We start from the raw sequence: 21,367 nt of genomic DNA on the forward strand, positions 1-21,367 counted from the left end.
CTTTGACTGTGTGGACCACAACAAACTGTGGAAAATTCTTCAAGAGATAGGGATACCAGACCACCTTACCTTCCTCCTGAGAAATCTGTATGCAGGTCAAGAAGCAACAGTCAGAACTGGACATGGAACATGGACTAGTTCCAAATTGGGAAAGGCATATGTCAAGGCTGTATATTGTCACCCTGCTTATGTAACTTCTATGCAGAGTACATCATGAGAAATGACGGGCTGGATGAAGCACAATCTGGAATCAACATTTCTGGGAGAAATATCAATAACCTCAACATGCTGATGATGTCACCTTTATGGAAGAAAGTGATGAAGATCTAAAGAGCCTCTTGATGAAAGTAAAAAAAGAGTGAAAAAGCTGGATTTTCCAGGAAACATTCAAAAACCTAAGATCATGGCATAAGGTCCCATCGCTTCATGGCAAATAGATGGGGAGACTATGGAAACAGTAACAGACTTTATTTTCTTGGGCTCCAAAATCACTGCAGATGGTGACTGCAGCTATGAAATTAAAAGATGCTTGCTCCTTGGAAGGAAAGCTATGACCAGCCTAGACAGCATATTAAAAAGCAGAGACATTACTTTTCAGACAAAGGTCTGTCTAGCCAAAGCTTTGGTTTTTCCAGTAGCCATGTATAGATGTGAGAGTTAGACTTTAAAGAAAGCTGAGTGCTGAAGAATTGATGCTTTTGAACTGTGGTGTTGGGAAAGATTCTTGAGATTCCCTTGGACTACAAGGAGATCCAACCAGTCAATCCTAAAGGAAATCAATCCTGAATATTCATTGGAAGGACTGATGCTGAAGCTGAAGCTCCAATACTTTGGTTATCTAACGCGAAAAGCTGACTCATTGGAAAAGACCCTGATGCTGGGAAAGATTGCAGGCAGGAGGAAAAGAGGATGACAGAGGATGAGATAGTCGGATGGCATCGTGGACTTGATGGACATGAGTTTGAGCATGCTCCAGGAGTTGGCAAAGGACAGGGAAGCCTGGCAAGCTGCAGCCAATGGGGTCGTAAAGAGTTGGACACAGCTGAACAACTGAACTCTGACTCAATCCTGAGTCAGAAGGAGAGGTCTAATTTTCTGCACCATACCTGACCTACCAAACAACTCTCCAGGGACAGATAGGGACAGGAGGAATAAATACTGACTCTCTGAACTAATAAATTCTGGGAATTGTACCCCATTTTCTGATCTGTCAAAGGTCAAAGTCGATTCAAGCAGACCATGAAATTAGAAACATTGTTTTTATTACTGATACCAGTTTCAATTCTTATATTCTGGTATGTGAAGTGGAAATCACATGATTCAAGTTATATAATATCTACAGTTACATATTAAATTCTTAAGGTTAAAATTCACCAGATTTAACACTATGAAGAGACTTGTAGAAGGACGTTGATGAGTTTGATAAGAAATTCTCTAAGAAAAATGATTCATGTGTTGGCCATTATTCTTGAGCAGAATATGCTCCAAAATAATTCATTTCCACCCCATATTTTGAATACTGTGTGTAGTTTCCTTTCCTATCTTTATTTGAATTTTACATCTTAATATTAGTCATGGGAAAGTAATATAAAGCAAACACATTAATTATCTTCTTTGATGGCTGGAGATTGACAAGTCTCATTGTCAGTTTGGTAGAACTGCACATGTATCCTAGCTCAGGCTTTAAAATTTCCCTCAGAGATTTTGTGGTAATTAACAGTGAAGTGTAATATCTTTCCATAACTCTGTGATTTTGTTGAATCCAGGTGACTCTAAGGTGCCAATTAAAGTTGAGAACTGTGCTGAATTCAAGCCCTGGCATTTTAGCTTTCACATGCCATTAGAGAACACTCGGCCAGTGGACACAATGATGTCATTCTGGAGCATTCTCAGTTGGTACATTAAGCTAGCAGTGATTTCAGCAGGTCTTCTGATAGTAAAAAGTCATGATATTCCTAACAATGCTGATAACAAAAGTACTCCCAGAAAAGATAAGTTACCTCAACTTATCTTGAGAATTGTGTCATGTAGGAGAACATTAGCAGAATTCGAACTTAAGTATAAATAATTTAGGAAATATTTCCACTGAAATTCTAAGCTCCACAACCATTTTTGTTTTCTTTGAGTTTAGGTACTCTGTACTGTTTCAGAAATAGATTTTAAATGAGCAAAATGTCTGACTTTCTTTAAAGTTTATATATATGTGTTTCATATATGTTTCATATAAGTGTATATGTTTCATATACACATATATTTTTTTCCAGAGAGAAGGAAAGTACTTGCAAAGCTCAAAAAATAATAATAATTATGTAAAATTTTCACTTGCCCTGATTTACCATAATTTCTAAATAATATCTAATGAAAAATGAAAGTTGCTCAGTTGTGTCCGACTCTTTGTGACCCCATGGACTATACAGTTCATGGAATTCTCCAGGCCAGAATACTGGAGTGGGTAGCCATTCCCTTCTCCAGGGGATCTTCCCAACCCAGGGATCAAACCCAGATCTCCTGCAATGCAGGCAGATTCTTTATCTGTTGGGCCACAAGGGAAGCCCTAGTATCCTATTACTTCCCAGTTTTCTAAAATACCTATTGTTAGTCATAATGAGATCATTAATTCAGAGATACATTATTATAGTGTTGACACTGGGAAGTAATTTTTTTCTTCTTTTATTGATGTAAAAAAATTCAAATAGCATTTTAGCATTAGAAACTAAGATATTAAAAGGCTTTGGTGCTTACATATTTACAATAATATCATTTTCTCTATTTTTTCACTGAAACGATGAGAACACTAAGCTTTTAGTAACTAATAGAGTCCCTTACATTAACACAACAACCTATAATTACATTCTAATGTGATCTGTTTTAGGTCTTACCTATCTCCTATACTCTGATACAATAGAATTTCAGAGAATTTTTCTTCCTTTACAAATGAATTTAAACAGTTCCCATATTGGATTTCTACTACTTTTTTGAGTTTTGTTTGCAACTGCAAATTTCTTACCCTGAGTCACACTCACATACTCATTTAGTGTTTCCATGAAATTTCTGAGATTTTAATTCTGGAAAGTATTACTCTGAAGATGATTCACATCAAGGACCACATGTTTCTAACTTGAAAGCTCAACAATAAAAATATCTAAAAGGACTACTTAGCCCAGACCTTGGCATCTCAATAGTATTCTCCAATAAAATGAACTGGGTCTCCCTGGAAAATGACTGATGTCAGAGCTGGGACACAGAAATGCACAACATGACCCTGGAAAATCTTGAGTAGGCAATAAATAAGGACATACACAGGAAAAAATGGGGCACATGTTGAAAGCAAACAGGCTCCAACTCAAAGGAGCTTCCAATGGCTAAATCTGACACACATTTAGTAATAAAATAAACGATGATAATGCTGGATTACAAGAAACAAAGCAAGATAAATGTGCAGTAATCTATATTAGTATAAATGAATGAATGAATAAACAGCTCACTACATAAATGCAGGAGGAAAATGTCTCTTTATCGGGAATTCCAATTAACAAATGCAGGAAAATAAACAAAACAGAAATTGACCATTAGACAAATACCACAATAATATTTGTAGCAGCCAAGAACTATCCATGGATGCTAAAATCAGTGGGTAGAAGTATTATGAGAAACAGGACATTTATACAGTCTTAAAGTATCTTTTTAAAGAGACTTGTTAATAACAAAACAAGAAGCATAACTTTGCAGTGGAGAAAACTGGTTAACATCATCTTAAATGTGGGATCAGAGTTAAGACTACCAGCAATAATATTGACCTTATGTCCTTCCTAAAATTATACACTGAGGAGGGTATAACATTTCTGTGGCGTTCTTGCCGAAAATATATAACTTCAGCCTAATCATGACAAAATATTGCACAAACCCAAACTGAGAGGTATTCTACAAATAATTGGCTTAGAGTCTTCAAAAGCGGCAAGGCAAGGCTATGAAAGACAAAATAAAAAGGACTGAGGAAATGAAGAACTCTCTAGGATGAAGGAAAGTAAGAGATCATGACAATTTAAACAGAATGTGAGATCCAGGATTAGATTCTGAATCATAAAAAACACAATAGTGGGGAAAATGGCAATATTCACATAAGATCAATAGACTACTTAAGAGGATTGCATCAAGGTTAATTTTTCCTTTTGATAGTTTTAAGTGGCTTCTAAGACAGTAACATTAGGGAAAGCTGGGTGAACAAATATTATTCAAAACAGAAATTTTTAAAAACATCTGCTTAAGATGACTTATCTCCCAAACTTCTAGAGCTGAGATAGGATATAGAAAGACACCTTTAAAAAATAGATCCACTAGAGCATCTTTTCAATCTCCAGTAATATAAAGAGAAACCTATAAAAGAGAAAACAAAATCTGAATTTTATTGATACATTGAAAAAGAAAGTGAAAGTGTTAGTCACTCAGTTGTGTCCAACTTTTTGCGACCCTATAGACTGCAGCCCACCGGGCCCCTCTGTGCATGGAATTCTCCAGAATACTGGAGTGGGGAGCCATTCCCTTCTCCAGGGGATATTCCTGACCCAGGGAACAAACCCAGGTCTTCTGCATTGCAGGCAGACTCTTTACTCTCTGAGCCACTAGGGAAGACCTTGTTCCCTATTTTCGAAATATTGATTTAAGATAGTTCACTACAGTCTCTGGGAACCAGACTTTGAATCATTGCTCTGCAAATTGCTTATTTAGCTCCCTAGAGTAGGCTACAAGTCCACTGAGTCTCCAGGGGACATTCTTATATCACTTAGTGGTGGGTGCCCTTGCAGAGTGTCTCTCTCTCCTTGTGAGTATCTACATTTAGTTCCTGGAATATATTTGGATATAAAATGTTCCCCAAAGAAGAGATGCAATTAAAATATGTGTGGTTCCATGTCATATTAGCATTGGGCTTCATCTTATCATCCCACTAACACATCCCACATAACACATATACTTTTTATCTGTGTAAAAAGTATTTATCTCAGTATATCTTCTGAGTAAGATACATATCAAAAACTTTTAAAGCTAAGGTCAGAAATATCTCATAGAATCCTGTATTTAAATAAACTACATTTGTTGGCTCTTTCTTGTCAGGAATTACTAAAGAAGACATGTTCAATAATAGTACACTCATCTCTGCTTTAAATCTTTTTCTCTTCCTAACAACCAACTACTTCAAAAAGTACTTGCTAGAATAAACTATTTGATACCAATAATGCCTGGTGGCTTGATTACTATAAGCATATCTCAAACAGAATTCTGTTATAGCATTTTCATTAGGAAAAATTCTTGATGATTCCTGATGTCTCTACCTTTTCTTCTCCTTAAAGGATAGTCTTTTATAAAATATATTCATATGAGTTCATTTATACACACATATATATTCATATATATATATATATACATGTATATATCATATGTCATAAATATCTTATATATTAAAGGAAACATAATAGTCACTCTTTTAAAAGACCCCCTATTTTGTTTAGGATAAAATTTAAACTATTTAGGGGCTTATAACCTGTCTTTAACTTCTTTTATCTTACCTATTAGTAAACACCTACATAAAATTTGTAATTTAACTTTCTTCATTCATAGCTTACATAATTCCAATTTCTTTTTTTTAATGGATACCTTTCTGCCAACTTCCCCCTTCTTTCATTTACTTATAATTTGAGAAAAGCTCTAAAAGAACTAACTCTATGAAGATTGTGAAGAATTCCAGTCCTAGGGATCATCCTTCTTTTTTAACTGCCTTTTTTTTAAACTACTCCACTTAAAAAAAATTGTGATTAAAAAATTCAGCACATGATATTATATATATCATCTTACATTTTTAAGTATGTAATCAGTAGTGTTAACTATGAACACTACATTATACATCATACATCAGATCTCAAGAACTTTTTTTTTTCTTGCATGTTTGAAATTCAATACTCACTGAACAGGAATTCCAAATTTCTCCCTCCTCTCAGTCTCTGACAACCACCATTTTCCTTCCTGTTTCTACGAGTTTACTATTTTAGATACCTCCTATAAGTGGGATTATGCAGTATCTGCCCTTCAATGATCAGCTTAGTTCAAATAGCACAATGCCCTGAAGGTTCATCCATGTTGTAGCATATGACAGAATTTCCTTTTTTTTTTCTTATTCCTGAATACTCTTTCATTGTATGTATATACCACATTTTCTTTATCCATTCATCCATCAATGCACATTTAGATATTACATCTCTCGGCTATAGCGAATAATGCTACAATGAATATGGAAGTCAAATACCTCTTTGAAGTCCTAATTTTAGTTCTTTTGAATAAATATCCAGAAGTGAGCATTTTACAGTCAATTTCTATCTTTTAATCAATTTGATGACAGTTGTTCAGTCATATTGTAGTATTCTTGAATTTTTTATCCCAAGGTCAGTATTAAATCATATATATTTATATATATTAAATACAGATAATGAGACACATGAATTTATGAAAGAAACATTTTGATTAATGTTGGTTAGTAAGTCAGAAGAGAGAAACACTTTTTGAGAATGGTTATCTAGAAGAAAACATTGAATTTAAATAAGCTGTATATGTTTGTTTTCTTTCTTCCTCTTTTATCATCTCCAGGTTTTGTAGGATTACATAAAATGGTGGTCATATTACGAACATACCTTTTTTTTTTTTTTAATGGAAATCATGGTTCCAACTAAGGAGGAGTTGAAATTAAGTTTATATAGATATTTGTGATAGTTCCTAAGAGTTTTTCCTCTCATATAACAAAATTGAGAACTGGTGAATTATGTGGTATAATTGAGATAATGATTGGAATAAGTTTAAATATATAAAAACCATCTAAGTTTACCTTTATCAGTATGAAATCATAAAAAAGAATTACACAGCTCTCTCAAAGTTATTTTCTTATTTAGTCAGTTGACTAGGGTTATGGGTAACTCATTTAAGAAGACATAACAAAATTTAAGAAGATAACATACTGCACAAATTCAATAGATGTTGAAAAATTAGCAGAAATCTATGCTTATCAGAGTACATGTTCACCTGGCTTTCAATATGTTAAATCAATTTTGATTCAACAAATAGAAGTTTAAATAAGAATTTCAGGAAATCTTGTGGCTTACTTCCAAGATAATCTCCTCAAAGATTAAACTATTTCCCACAATAGATTAAGTCTTCAGTGGTAATTATACATCATTTTAAAATGAGGAACCAAAGGTGAAAGATCTGTACTTTGGAAACTTTAAGACACTGATGAAAGAAATCAAAGATGACAAAAACAGTGGAAACATATACCATGCTTTTGGATTGGAAGAATCAATATTGTCAAAATGACTACACTACCCAAGGCAATCTACAGATTAAATTCCATCCCTATCAAATTACATTTTCCACAAAACTAGAACAACAACAAAATTTGTATGGAAACACGAAAGACTCCAGATAGCCAAAGCAATCCTGAGAAATAAACATGGAGCTGGAGGAATCAGGTTCCCTTATATTACAAAGCTATAGTAATCAAAACAATATGGTGCTGGCACAAAACCAGAAATATAGATCAATGAAACAGGATAGAAAACCCAGAAATAAACTCACATATCTATGACAAATAAGGCAAGGATAAGGCAAGGTTGTATGTATCTCCAACATACAATGGAGAAAACACAATCTCTTCAACAAATGGTCCTAGAAAACTGGACAGCTATATGTAAAAGAATGAAATTAGAATACTCTATAACACCGTACATAAAAATGAATGAAAAATGGAGAAAAGACCTAAAAATAAGACCAGACACTACAAAACTCTTAGAGGAAAAGTAGAACACTCTGTGGCATAAATCGCAGCAATATCTTTTTTGATCTACCTCCTAAAGTAATGAAAATAAAAACAAAAATAAACAAATGGAACCTAACTGAACTTAAAAGCTTTTGCATAGCAAAGGAAACCATAAACAAAATGAGAAAACAACCCACAGAATGGGATAAAATATTTGCAAATGAAGCAACCAACAAGGACATGCAGGCATGCTCAGTCATGTCCAACCCTCTGCAACCCCATGGACTATAGCCCTCGAGGCTCCTCTGTCCATGGAATTGACCAGGCAAGAATACTGGAGTGGGCTGTCATTTCCTTCTCCAACCAACAAGGGATTACTCTCCAAAATATACAAACAGCTCATGCAGCTATACATCAAATAAATAAACCCAAACAGTTCAATTAAAAAATGAGCAGATCTAAATAGACATCTTTCTAATGAAGACATACAGATGGCCCCAAAGCACATGAAAAGATGCTCAACATCACTGATTAGCAGAAAAATGCAGATCAAAACCACAATGAGATTTCCACGTATATGTGTAAATCTATGGCTGATTCATATCAATGTATGACAAAACCCACTGAAAAACAAAATAAATAAATAAAGGTGGAAAAAAAAAAAAAAACCACTATGAGGTGTCACCTCACACCAGTCAGAATGGCCATTATCCCCCCAAAAAAAAAAAAAAAAAAAAATACAGACAATAAATCCTGAAGAGAATGTGGAGAAAAGAGAAGCCTCCTACACTGTTGGTGGGAATATAAATTGGTACAACTGCTGTGCAGAACAGTATGGAGGCTCTTTAAAAAACTAAAAATAGAACTACTGTATGATCCAGCAATAGCACTTCTGAGTATATATCCAGAGAAAACGATAATTCGAAAAGATACATGCACCCTGATGTTCAAGCAACACTATTTACAATAGCCAAAACATGGAAGCAGTCTAAATGTCCATCAACAGATGAATGGATAAAGGAGATGTTGTACATATATAAAACAAATATTAGCCCTGAAAAAGAATGAAATGGTGTCATTTGCAGCAACATGGATTGGACCTAGAAATTATCATACTAAGTGAAGTAAGTCAGACAAAGAAAGACAAATACCATACGATATCACTCACATGTGAAATCTAATTTTAAAAATGATACAAATGAACTTATTCACAAGACAGAAACAGACTCAGAGACATAGAAAACAAATATGGTTTTCAAAGGGGAAATGTGGTGGGGAGGGATAAACAGGAGCTTGGGATTAACAAACATACACTATTATATATAAAAGAGGTAACTGACAAGTACCTATGGTATAGCACAGAGAATTCTACTCAATATTCTTTACTAACTTATATGGGAAAAGAATCTGAAAAAGAATGTATATAAAAATATATATACACACACACATATATATTTATATATATGAGATATCTATGAGAATTTATATGTATGAGATATACATAAGAACCACTTGGTTGTACACCTGAAATTAACACAGCTCTGTAAATCAACTATACTTAATAAAATTAAAGGAAAAAAATGAGCACCTCTTCAAAAAAAGAGAACAGGAATGAGCAAGCAATCCATGCAGTACATAATAAATACAGACATAGATTTAAAACATGGTCTTTCCATACTAAAATATGTTTCATTTTGACTTGGGCACTTACTTAAATTCTACCGCATCTGTAATATTCTGCTCCAATCTACTATTTGGTTTTAATTTGTAAGAAATTAATTCATGTCAATGTATGGCAAAAACCACTACAGTATTGTAAAGTAATTAGCCTCCAACTAATAAAAATAAATTAAAAAAATAAAAAGAAATTAATATAAACCTTAACGAAACAAAGTCAGGATATCAGAAGGGGGCGCTCTCGTGGCCTGTGATAATAGTGAATCCCAATAGGAAAAAGAAAGACAGCTTGCTAGCAACAGCTTGGCCCAAGAAAAACTGTGGACTCTGTTTACCATAGCCCTCCTAACTTCCTATTCCTCTCTACAAAAGCTAACATTTCTCTTGCCCTGCAGGGACTTGGCTCACCAAGGCTGCAAAACCAGAATTGCAATTCTCTGTTGATCTTAAAAAAAACCTCTTCTTCTCCAGAGAAATATCTGGTAACTATTTCAAGTAAACAGAATTTATCTTTTAATGATCAACAGCTAAATGGCTCCTTCAACATTGTTAACAGCAGGCCTGTACTTTGCATAATAAATGTGTAATCTGATAAGCTATAATAGCTTATCTAATCACCTTAAAAATATCAGTAATACAATCAAGGTATACTATCTACAGTTATTAATATCTGAGTATTCACTTTCAAATATAGGAAAGCCTCTGGATATCACACATAGAAAAGTTCTTATCTACTTTATTTTATTTATTTATTTTTTTAGAAAAGTTCTTATATACTTTAAATGTTGACATTCTGTATATAACTTGAAGCATAAACTTATCATTGCTTGGGTAAAATTCTGTGACAATCTATGGTTTTGAAAGATGCTAATTATTTATCATAAAAAAGTATTAGCAACTTTAAATAGTTATAGAAAAATGAATTAGCAAACTATACAAATGTTGAATGTGTTAACTAGATAATATCTGAAAGAATTTTAGACATATTTTTGAGTCAATAAATATTAAAAATATATAGGAAATTTTATTTATAAAATGGAAAAAACTACAAGGCAGGATATGGGTATTACATTAGATAAAAATTCTTTGCAGAATCTTTGGTATGCTGTCATTTAAAATTTCAACAAATAACTTAAAAGAACTTCACTTTATATTAAGACACTGAATTTCATTTGGGTTGTCAGCCTTTCAAAATAAAATCTTATATGAATTCTACATTTTAAAATATCCTAAATATATATAACAGTTTATAATAAAAATACTTAAGAAAAAATAAATATATAAACAGTCGGAGGGAAAAACTATTTTTAAAAAATGAGATGCCAACAAAAAATCCTGCAATCTATTTATTTTAGTAAAATGGAGCCATCAATGTCTGACAGCAGAAGTGCAATGTATTTAATTTAGCTATAGGACACTGAGTTTTTATTATTCTTGCATAGCAATGCAACATTTTAAAAGTTGACTATATTTATTAAATTTATATATTTATTATATTTATTAAAGCTGTAAAAATAATTATTTTATACACATTTTGATAACATTTTATTCTTTCATTTCAGAGTACATTCTATGAGTGGATGACACTTGATGTCACACTACACTTCAGCCAAACATTATTTCTAACACTTTCAGTGTTTGACCAGCATGTATATCTTTGTATATTTGGTGAGTCTCAAAAATACAATAAATTTTCTTTAATAAAAGATGAATTTGTTGAGGAAGATGAGAAAGATGATCTGGTACTTTGAGGCAAGAAGTTAAAATTTGCTCTATCTTCTTTGAAGAGTAGTTTGGAAACACGCGCTTAAAAAATTTTTAAATATGGATACAAGCTGAAAAAAGAATACAATATGAAATAAATATGCAGATAGCTACTCTTCAAGGAATTTGTTTAAACATAGTATTACTTGATTGGTACAAACATATGACCATAGGAAAGTATTAAAAGGTACATTGCAAAGTTAGTTTTTATAGTACAGGAGACAAAAATGAAAAAAAAAATTTTTAAAGCAATCATATAAATAGCCAACAAAACAATACTGGAAGAATTTTCATTAAATTAAACATTGGAATGACCCAAATGAAATTTTTGGAGAACACAACAATGTTTTCAATATACTAAGGTGGCAAAATACATTAAAAATAATATGTATAGCCCAATGTCACTTCTATAGTTCTATGACATATCTATTATTCTGGCATGATTATTAATAATTTCCATTTTACTCAAACTGATTCTTATTGGATGAATATTATACAGTCTTTACTTATAAGGAACTTATATTTTGACTGACCTCTGAGGAAAACATTAAGATATTTTCTTATTTAAATCTAGACTAATTTATATAGCACAACTGATGACATTCATTCTGCACTGAAAAATATTGCCTCCAGAAAACCAGAAAATAATTTCTCTGTAAGTGTCACTGGCACTACATTTCTGCAACTGTATGGTCTTGAACACAACATTTTCTTATATAAAATTTTCAACTACAGTATATGCTTCATTTGGTGACAGTATATCTAGGATTGTCAACATGACCACTAAGGGGACACTGAATCACATTGCTGAATGACTTTATAAAACTTCTGATATCTTTGTGAAAACAGAATCTTCAGGTTGTATGATAAGGGTCAGGAGCTTTCAAAGGTAAGTAAAAACTATAGTGTTGTCTTGGTAAAGAAGACTTTACTCCAATTCAGCTAAGACTAGGAATCTAGGTGACATTAAAACAAAAATAAACAAAGTGGATCTAATTAAACTTAAAAGTTTTGCATAGCAAAGGAAACCATAAATGAGACAAAGAGACAGCCCTCAGAATCAGATAAAATACTTGCGAATGAAGGAACTGACAAGGGAATAATCTCCAAAATATACAAACATATCATAAAATTCAAAAAACAAACAACTCAGTAAAAAAAAGTTTTGAAGACCTAAATAGACATTTCTCCAAAGAAAACATACAGATGGCCAAAAGGCACATGAAAAGATGCTCAACATCACTAATTTAGAGAAACACAAATCGAAGTATGAGGTACCACCTCACACCATCAATATGCCCATCATCAGAAAATCCATAAGCAATAAATGCTGGAGAGAGTGTGGAAGAAGGGAACCCACTTTCACTGCTGGTGGAGATGTATATTGATACAACCACTGTGGAGAACAGTATGGAGGCTTCCTTTAAAAAACTAAATATAATTGCCATATGAACCAGCAATCCCACTACTGGGCCTATACCCTGAGAAAACCATAATTCAAATCAGACATATGCACCCCAATGTTCACTGCAGCACTATTGTACAATAGCTTGGACTTGGAAGCAAGCTAAATGTCCATCAACAGATGAATGGATAAAGAAGATGTTGTACACATATACAATGGAGTATTACTCAGCCATCAAAGGAACAAAATTGGGTCATTTGTAGAGTTGTAGATGGACCTAGAAATATACAGAATGAAGTATAAGTCAGGAAGAAAAAAACAAAAGCTGTATATTAACACATATATGTGTGGAATGTAGAAAAATGGTATAGATGGACTTATCTGAAGGGCAGGAAAAGAGATGCAGATGCAGAGAGCAAATGGTGGGCATAGGGTGGTTAGGGGGAAGGAATTGGGAGATTGGGGTTGATATGTGTGCACTTCCATGTGCAAAACAGGTATCTAGTGGGAACCTGCTGTGTAACGCAGGGAGCTTAGCTCGGCATTCTCTGGTGACCTAAATGGGTGGAATGGGGGTGGTGGGGCAGAGGACCAAGATATATAGTTAATTCACTTTGTTATACAACGCTGTAAAGCAACTATTTCCTTGTTCAGTTGCTAAGTCTTGTCCAACCCTTTACTGCGGCACACCAGGCTTCCTTGTCCTTCACTCTCTCCCTGAGTTTGCTCAACTCATCCATTGAGTTGGTGATGCCATCCAATCATCTCATCCTCTGTTACCTCCTTCTCCTCCTGCCTTCAATCTTTCCAAGCATCAGGGTCTTTTCCAATGAGTCAGTTCTTCGCATCAGGTGGCCAAAGTATTGGAGCTTCAGCTTCAGCGTCAGATCTTCCCAATAAATATTCAGGGTTGATTTCCTTTAGAATTGACCGGTTTGATCTCCCTGCTGTCCAAGGGACTCTCAAGAGTCTTCTCCAACAGCACAATTCAAAAGCATCACTACATTGGAACTCAGCCTTCTTAATGGCCAAGCTCTCATATCCGTACATGACTACTGGAAAAACCATAGCTTTAACTATATACATATTTGTTGGCAATGTGATGTCTCTGGTTTTTAATACACTGTCTAGGTTGGTCACAGCTTTTCTTCCGAGGAGCAAGTGTCTTAATTTCATGACTATAGTCACTGTCCTCAGTGATTTTGGAGCCCAATAAAATGAAATCGGTCACTGTTTCTACTTTTTCCCTTTCTATTTGCCATGAAGTGATGGGACCAGATGTCATGATCTTAGTGTTTTGAATATTGAGTTTCAAGTCAGTTTTTTCATGTTCCTCTTTCATTATCAAGAGGCTCTTTAGTTCCTCTTTACTTTCTGCCATTAGAATGGAATCATCTGCATATCTAAGATTGTTATTTCTCCTGGTAATCTTGATTCTAGCTTGTGATTCATCCAGCCTGACATTTCACACAATGTAGTCTACATATAAGTTAAATAAGCGGGGTGACAATATACAGCCTTGATCTCCTTTCCCAAGTGGAACTAGTCCACTGTTCCATGTCCAGTTCTAAATGGTGCTTCTTTATTTGCATACAGATTTCCCAGGAGACCAGTACGGTGATGTGGCACTCCCATCTCTTTAAGAATTTTGCACAGTTTGCTGTGATCCACACAAACAATTTAGTATAGTCAATGAAGCAGAAATAGATGTTTTTCTGAAATTCCCTTTCTTCCTCCTTGATCCAACAAATGTTGACAATTTGATCTCTGGTTCCTGTGCCTCTTCTAAATCCAGCTTGGACATCTGGAAGTTCTCAGTTCACGGACTGCTAATGCCTAGCTTGAAGGATTTTGAGCATTACTTTGCTAGCGCAAATGAGTGCAAATGTTAGTTTGAACATTCTTTGACATTGTACTTCTATGCCAATTTTTTTTTAAAAGAGAAATATCTCTAATACCATGTTTTAACCTTTACAAAGTACAGAATTAAAGATTTTATCAAAATGTAATACAAGGGCAAATAAAGATGATAAACACTTTTATATACATTATGTGTCTTAATTAGCATTCAAGTAAAAATGACAGCTAGGAAAATTTACTCAGTAGAGTAAAAAGGTGCCATCCTAAATTCACAAAATGCAGACTAGATTCAGACAAGTAGGATCTTTTGTCCCTATGTTCCCCAAAGGACTGATCTTACTACATATAGTTTATTTATTTTTTACAATTTTAATTTTTTACAATTTCAGAATAGTTCTTTCAAGTCATTGTATTAGTTGAACATGAGAAATGTAATAATTTCTAAACCTAATCCTTATACTTTACCTATAAATCATTCCATTATCAAAAGTTTATTGGAATAGAAACCCTGTAGTAAAGCAGTTCCGTTTCTTAGAAGGCATCTGTTTGGCCCCAGAAGATTAATGAAAAACTCTGTGGGTGTTAATGACAAATAATTCCTAATTGTATTCTAGGCTATTAGAAACTTGCAAAGGTATTTTAAGAGAGTAGAAAAATCATGACATATATTAAACTGTGCCTATTTGTTCACACAACCAAAAAAAAAAAAAAAAAACACAAAAACCTGCAAGATACCCTTTCTTGGTTTTATATGCAAAAGAACTGTTTTAACTTTATCCCTTATTGGGAATTTCCTGGTGGTCCAGTGGTTAGAACTCAGCACTACCATGGCCTGTATTCAATCCCTGGCCAGGAAACTAAGATTCTGTAAACTGTCCAATGGCAAAAAATGAATAAATAAATAAATATAAATTTTAATAAAATTTTATTTTTACTCACTGAATATACTAGTAGTTTAATTATCAGGTTGATAATTCAGACTCCAGGGAAAACTTTAAAAAACAGTTAATAGTTCTATTAAATTAAATCAATGATCATATTTCTGTGGTATTTTCCCTAATACAATATTATCACACAGACACTTTAACTACTATGCCACAGCTAAATAAGAGGAAATATGCATGGAATAATGACTTTCTGTATAAAATAAGAAGCTCAGGTTTCTTTGTGAAAATGTGAGAATTTTTTAAAGTAAACTGAAATTATACTTATCAATGAAAAATTTTAAATGTTGAGGGGTTTATTTGTTAGGATTTTCTAAGCTAAGTAGCTTAAAAAGTTAAAAGATTCAGGAATGTGGCTGTGTGATGCATCACCATGTCATCATTTAAGTATCAGATGGGTCTTGGCAAACGAATGTAGAATACCGCAAACCTATGTGATGGTGTCAACTGCAAATAGAACCTAGTACCTACAACAGGGGTTAGCAAATTGCAGCCCGAGCACTGTTTTTGTATAGCTCAGGAAGTAACACTGCTGCATTGTTAAAGTTCTATTAAAGGCAAATAAAAGGAATATATGACAAAGATTGTATGTACTTAACTCATAAAATCTAAAATATTTATGTCTAGCCCCTTACAGAAAAAGGCTTGCTGACTTCTATTCCCCAAAATGCTTTCATTTCAATTGTTATCTAGTTAAGATGATCTAAAAGAGTTCTCATACATGTGGTAGAAATAGCAATGCACCTTCACTGTGTTACCTCCTGTTCTCGGACACAGTACAACAGTCTCTCTTTTCCCAGGGTATAAGTTCCAGGGTATAAGTACCCTCAGTGGATACCTGAAACCACTGATAGTACCAAATCATGCATATGCATGCACACACACACACAGTTTTTTCCTGTATATACATACATATGATAAGGTTTAATTTCAAGATTAAGCACAGTAAGAGATCAATACATATCTAATAATAAAATAACAATAAAATGCAATAAATATTACATGAATATGGTCTTTTTCTCTCTCTTAAAATATTTTATTGTACAAATGTAAGGCCTTCCCCCTGATAACTAAGAATTTATCACACGGTGTGGCCAAAACTTTCGCAGTATGAAGTGCAACAGCACCTGTTTACAACTGCATGGAGAGAAGACTCATTCATATTGGAAATCTTAGCAACATTAGTGTACAATTTCTTTTTCTTTCCTTATTAAACTGAGAACTTTTACCTTTTTTACTTAGAGGAAGCACTTTACCAGCTTCTCTTTGGCATACCTAAATTGCCAGCATTACTACTCTCATGTTTGGGGGCCAATATTAAGTAAAATAAGGGTTACTTGCACAAAAGCACTGTGATATTAGAGAGTGAATCTGACAACTGAGATGTTTCTAAGTGGCTGAATGGGCGTGTTATGCCGGATGAAGGGATAGAGTGCTGGGCAGGACAGAGAGGGGGCTGTGAGAATTCAGCACGCTACTCAGAACAGTGCACAATTTAAAACTTAAGAAATGTTTACTTCTAGGACTTTTCATTTAACATTTCTGGACTGCAGTTGACCACAGGAAACTGAAACCATGGAAAGCAAAGCTGCAGATGAGGAGACTATTGTATGTTCTTTGACATAGTATCAGCAAAGTCTTTAGAAGCTTAGTGACCTGGGGGATGTTAGGATACCCCCTCCAAGCAAAGTTGTTCTACTTGCACAATTCACCACTAAGAAGAGACATAAGTACCTTTGTTGGACCTTTTTGGATTTTGAAGGCAGCATTTGCCAAATCAAGTGTGATGTTCTGGCCAGTTAACAGTTTGCCCATTGTGAATGAGGACGAGAGTATAAATTGCTCTGCACAATTCCCAAGCTCAGATGCAGGTACATTACTCTGCAGGCCTTAGAAGTAAATGGTCAAATGTTATTCAAAGTGTCTATGCTGGAATGACTGCTATATAGATTTAAGTACTATCGTACCATAAGAAATATAAAATAAATAAAATTATTATTACTAAAGAATGTGTAACCGATTAAGTAGATTGAAGATTGGTTTCCAGAATGCTAAGTGACCAATTTTTCATTTTAAAGCAAGTATCTAAATGACTCATATCAAATTATTATGTATTTATTTAATTTAGCAATTTTTTTTTTTCAAATTTCACAGGGGTGAACTATTCGGGTTTTTATTTTGCATGCCAGAATCATGTATCTCTGAAATAAGTGAATACAGTCTTATGACTGAAAAAGAAAATCATAAGTAGTACATGTTTATTAAAGACTTGCAGATAATATGTAGTTCATAGATCAGCTTGATTTAAATGAGAATTAAAATAGAATATGCATTAAAGCCAAAATTATGAAGCAGAGTATGAGATGGAATAGAGATTGAAGTGTTAACCTATACTCTAAAATGTAGCTTGACCATACAACCATCAGCAAGATCTTATTCTTTATAATAAGAGAAAGTCTAGGGGAGCAATATTTTAATTTCCCAACATAATTTCTCTGTGCAGAAAAGTATGTGTGAAACTATAAAAACATGGGAACCAAACTAGAGTGTGCTTAAGTAAATTATAGTAATGATGTGAACTAAAAATAAGTGAGAGCCAATTATGGATTGAGCGATAAGAAAATTTACCTCAGTCACATGTTAGTGATACCCTACATTTCTTACAATGACTTCTTTGACAAATGGTTGATTATTTTTTTATTTAAAATTTTGTGCTATTAAGTTTTTGGTTATAAATTACATTACAAAAAAGTCATTGGCTGTAACCCACCAGGCTCCTCTGTCCATGGAAATTTCCAGGCAAGAATACTGGAGTAGGTAGCCATTTCCCCATCCAGGGGATCTTCCCGATCCAGGGATCAAACCTAGGTCTCTGCGTTGTGGGCAAATTCTTTGCCATCTGAGACACCAGGGAAGCACACATGTTACAAAGACTTCTTTGACAAATTACTAATTTTTTTTTGGTTTAAAATTTTGTCTTTTTAATTTTTTGCTTACAAATTATAGCATTACAAGAAAAGTTATTGTGCTTGGTTTCTCAGCCGTGTCTGACTTTGAGATCCTAAAGACCAGGTTCCTCTGTCCTTGGAATTCTCCAGGAAAGAATACTGGAGTGGGTAGCCATTCCCTTCTCCAGGGCATCTTCCTGACCCAGGGATGGAATCCAGATCTCCTCCATTGCAAGCAGATTCTTTACTGTCTGAGCCATCAAGAAAACCTATCAATTCTTGGTAATATTTCAGTTATTCACTGGAGAACACTTTTTACCCAACAAAATGTATTCTGACCCTAAAAACTTCATATTCTAAAATGGTTTCATGTAATTATTTACCAGCATTCTCACTGTGTTTTGTTCTCCAAACTTATCCAGATGGTGATAGAGCACGTATAAAAAAATTTCACTTGTTGATCCATAAGTGTGATTATAAAATTGTATCAGCAAAAGAAAAGTCTTGGAGAAAATTTATTTTAGAAAACTCTCTGTCTGTCCTTAGGCATTTGGAAAATGGCAAATATGTCTGAAAAGTATAACCCATTCTTTGGCAAATTTATAAGTTCTTAAAAGTCTTAAGAGAAGCTGAAAAAAGAACAAAAGTGTGTTTAATTTGTAGACATATGTATTGGTCAGGTTTGCTATATGATAATACTCTATAACAAAACCCCCAATATCACAGTGGCTTATAATACCACATTTATTTCCCATTTGTGCTTCCTGTTAGATCCAAGTCAGTGGATTTTGTCTGAACTTGAACTGTACAAAAAAGATCTTCAGGACCCAGATAATCATGATGGTGTGATCACTCACCTAGAGCCAGACATCCTGGAATATGAAATCAAGTGGGCCTTAGAAAGCATCACTACGAACAAAGCTAGTGGAGGTGATGGAATTCCAGCAAATTTGGAAAACTCAGCAGTGGCCACAGGACTGGAAAAGGTCAGTTTTCATTCCAATCCCAAAGAAAGGCAATGCTGCGGGGAGCGGCTTGAAAGAGCTGACTCTGGGAGCTGCCTTGATTGATTGTCGAGGGTCTGTTCGCAGACATAGCTCTCTGTCCCGCCACCCCTCTGAAATTTACTATCCAAGTTAACTCCTAACAGACCATTAGTGAGCCTTGAATGCACACAAGGTGCAGATAGATGGCTTTGCACGACTGCCCTTAAGATAAGTAGGATGCCTTTGGCGCCAGGAGAGAGCTCTGGTGATTGTTATCTTAAAGATGATGTACATGGGGAAGAATTTTCTTTGGGATGCCTCTCTTCTTGGTTTAGTATATATGTAACCCTGAGAAATAAAGAATCATCGTTGACTGCAGCGATCCTCTCGACCCCATCTGTTCTGTCTCCTTTTTTCTTAGCCTAAAGGAACGCGTCGTGTTGCTCGCTGAAATCTTCCGGCTGGCCCGGCAAGTGGCGCCCAACGTGGGGCTCGAACCCACGACCCTGAGATTAAGAGTCTCATGCTCTACCGACTGAGCTAGCCGGGCAGCATTAGAAATTTGAGCATATGCTCCAGGCAAATAGTTCAATTGAGCATTGGTATTCTGGTAGGCCCCTTCCCCTACCAACATTTCATATGTAGTATTGATCCCTTGTCGCTGGTTTAGTTCAGCTATATGGCCACATTGTTCTGTAAATTCTGATTTCCATAATAAATAGTCCCCTCCTGATAAGCAAGCTCTTGCAATTTGTTTCCAATCACTAGGTGGCAAATTTTGACCTCCTAGACTCTCTATCATGGTCTGGGTAAAAGGAGCCGTAGGTCCATATTGACCACAGGCAATTTTTAATTCCTTTAGTTGTTTGAAAGGTAAAGCTTCATAATACCTTTGGTTTTCATGCTCGAATACCGGGAAAGTAGCGGAGAATCCCTGAACAGTTTCTCCAGCTCTTTGGGCCTGTTGCATAGCCTTTTGCAAGGGGGACAAACTGTGTGATTCACGAGTTATATTCAACAAATTTTCAGGTTTGGAAATAGGTGGAGGATCTAATCCAGCAATAGTTGAGGGTGCATAAGCAGGAGGCGCAGTAGAGATTGCACCAGCGCCTTCATCCCTACCTTCCCTTTTTATTTCTTCCTTTATTGTTATTAATAATTTCTGCATGAGTGCCTCCAGACCCTTTGTCGGAGGGGCAGCTGCTGCCTGCTCATTCGAATTGTCAGTTACAAGTAATTCCCAATGATCATCCTTATGATAAGCAGCTGCCTGTTCCTCTAAACTTTCCTCATCCTCTGGAGTCAGCGTTCCCTCATTTTCCTTCAAAGGTTTTGCAGATTCTAATTCAAAGTTTGTGGGTCCTTTCCCTTTAGGAGTAGCATAAACTTTAGGAGTAGCATAAATTGGTTCTTCGGGTGGGAGCATGTGTTTTAATTTACTCCCTTCCTCATGTTCAAAATCAAGGCAGTCTCTTATTAAAGACCATAATGAAAATGTTTCCACAGGAACCTTATTAGGTCCGTGGAGAGTATAATATGTTTGAATCTGTTTCCCTATCTTTTTCCATATCTCTAAACTCATAGTCCCTTCCTGCGGAAACCAGGGACATACTTCCTCAACAAAACTAAGAAAAGTCTGCAATTTTGTTTTAGTAACCTGCATTCCCCGATCCTTCAACATTATCTGTAACATATGCACAAACAACTGACGACTATTATCTTGTCCCATGGTTTATACTCTCAACAATATTCCTTCCTGCCCCTCAATATACAAGTACACACACTCTTACTTACCTTAATAGTTTCAACGGGCAGCGGCCACAAGGAACTTTCGTCGAGCCCCACGCTTGGGCGCCACTTGCCGGGCCAGCCGGAAGATTTCAGCGAGCAACACGACGCGTTCCTTTAGGCTAAGAAAAAAGGAGACAGAACAGATGGGGTCGAGAGGATCGCTGCAGTCAACGATGATTCTTTATTTCTCAGGGTTA

At 34.9% G+C, this 21,367-nt stretch overlaps 1 protein-coding gene and 1 non-coding gene across 2 annotated transcripts; both read right to left on the reverse strand.

The window, feature by feature from the left end:
- Positions 1-17,667: 17,667 nt before the first annotated feature.
- On the reverse strand, positions 17,668-21,108 carry LOC122442471 (endogenous retrovirus group K member 113 Gag polyprotein-like). The gene is made up of 2 exons (XM_043470344.1): positions 19,828-21,108; positions 17,668-17,673 (listed from the first exon to the last, which is right to left on the reverse strand). Exons 1-2 carry the CDS (start codon positions 21,106-21,108, stop codon positions 17,668-17,670), a joined length of 1,287 nt encoding a protein of 428 aa, XP_043326279.1.
- On the reverse strand, positions 19,857-19,929 carry TRNAK-CUU. The gene has a single exon. It is a non-coding gene; the product is annotated as a tRNA-Lys (tRNA).
- Positions 21,109-21,367: the final 259 nt, after the last annotated feature.

The sequence above is a fragment of the Cervus canadensis genome, chromosome 5 (assembly GCF_019320065.1).
Source record: "Cervus canadensis isolate Bull #8, Minnesota chromosome 5, ASM1932006v1, whole genome shotgun sequence".
NCBI classification, from domain to species: Eukaryota; Metazoa; Chordata; class Mammalia; order Artiodactyla; family Cervidae; genus Cervus; species Cervus canadensis.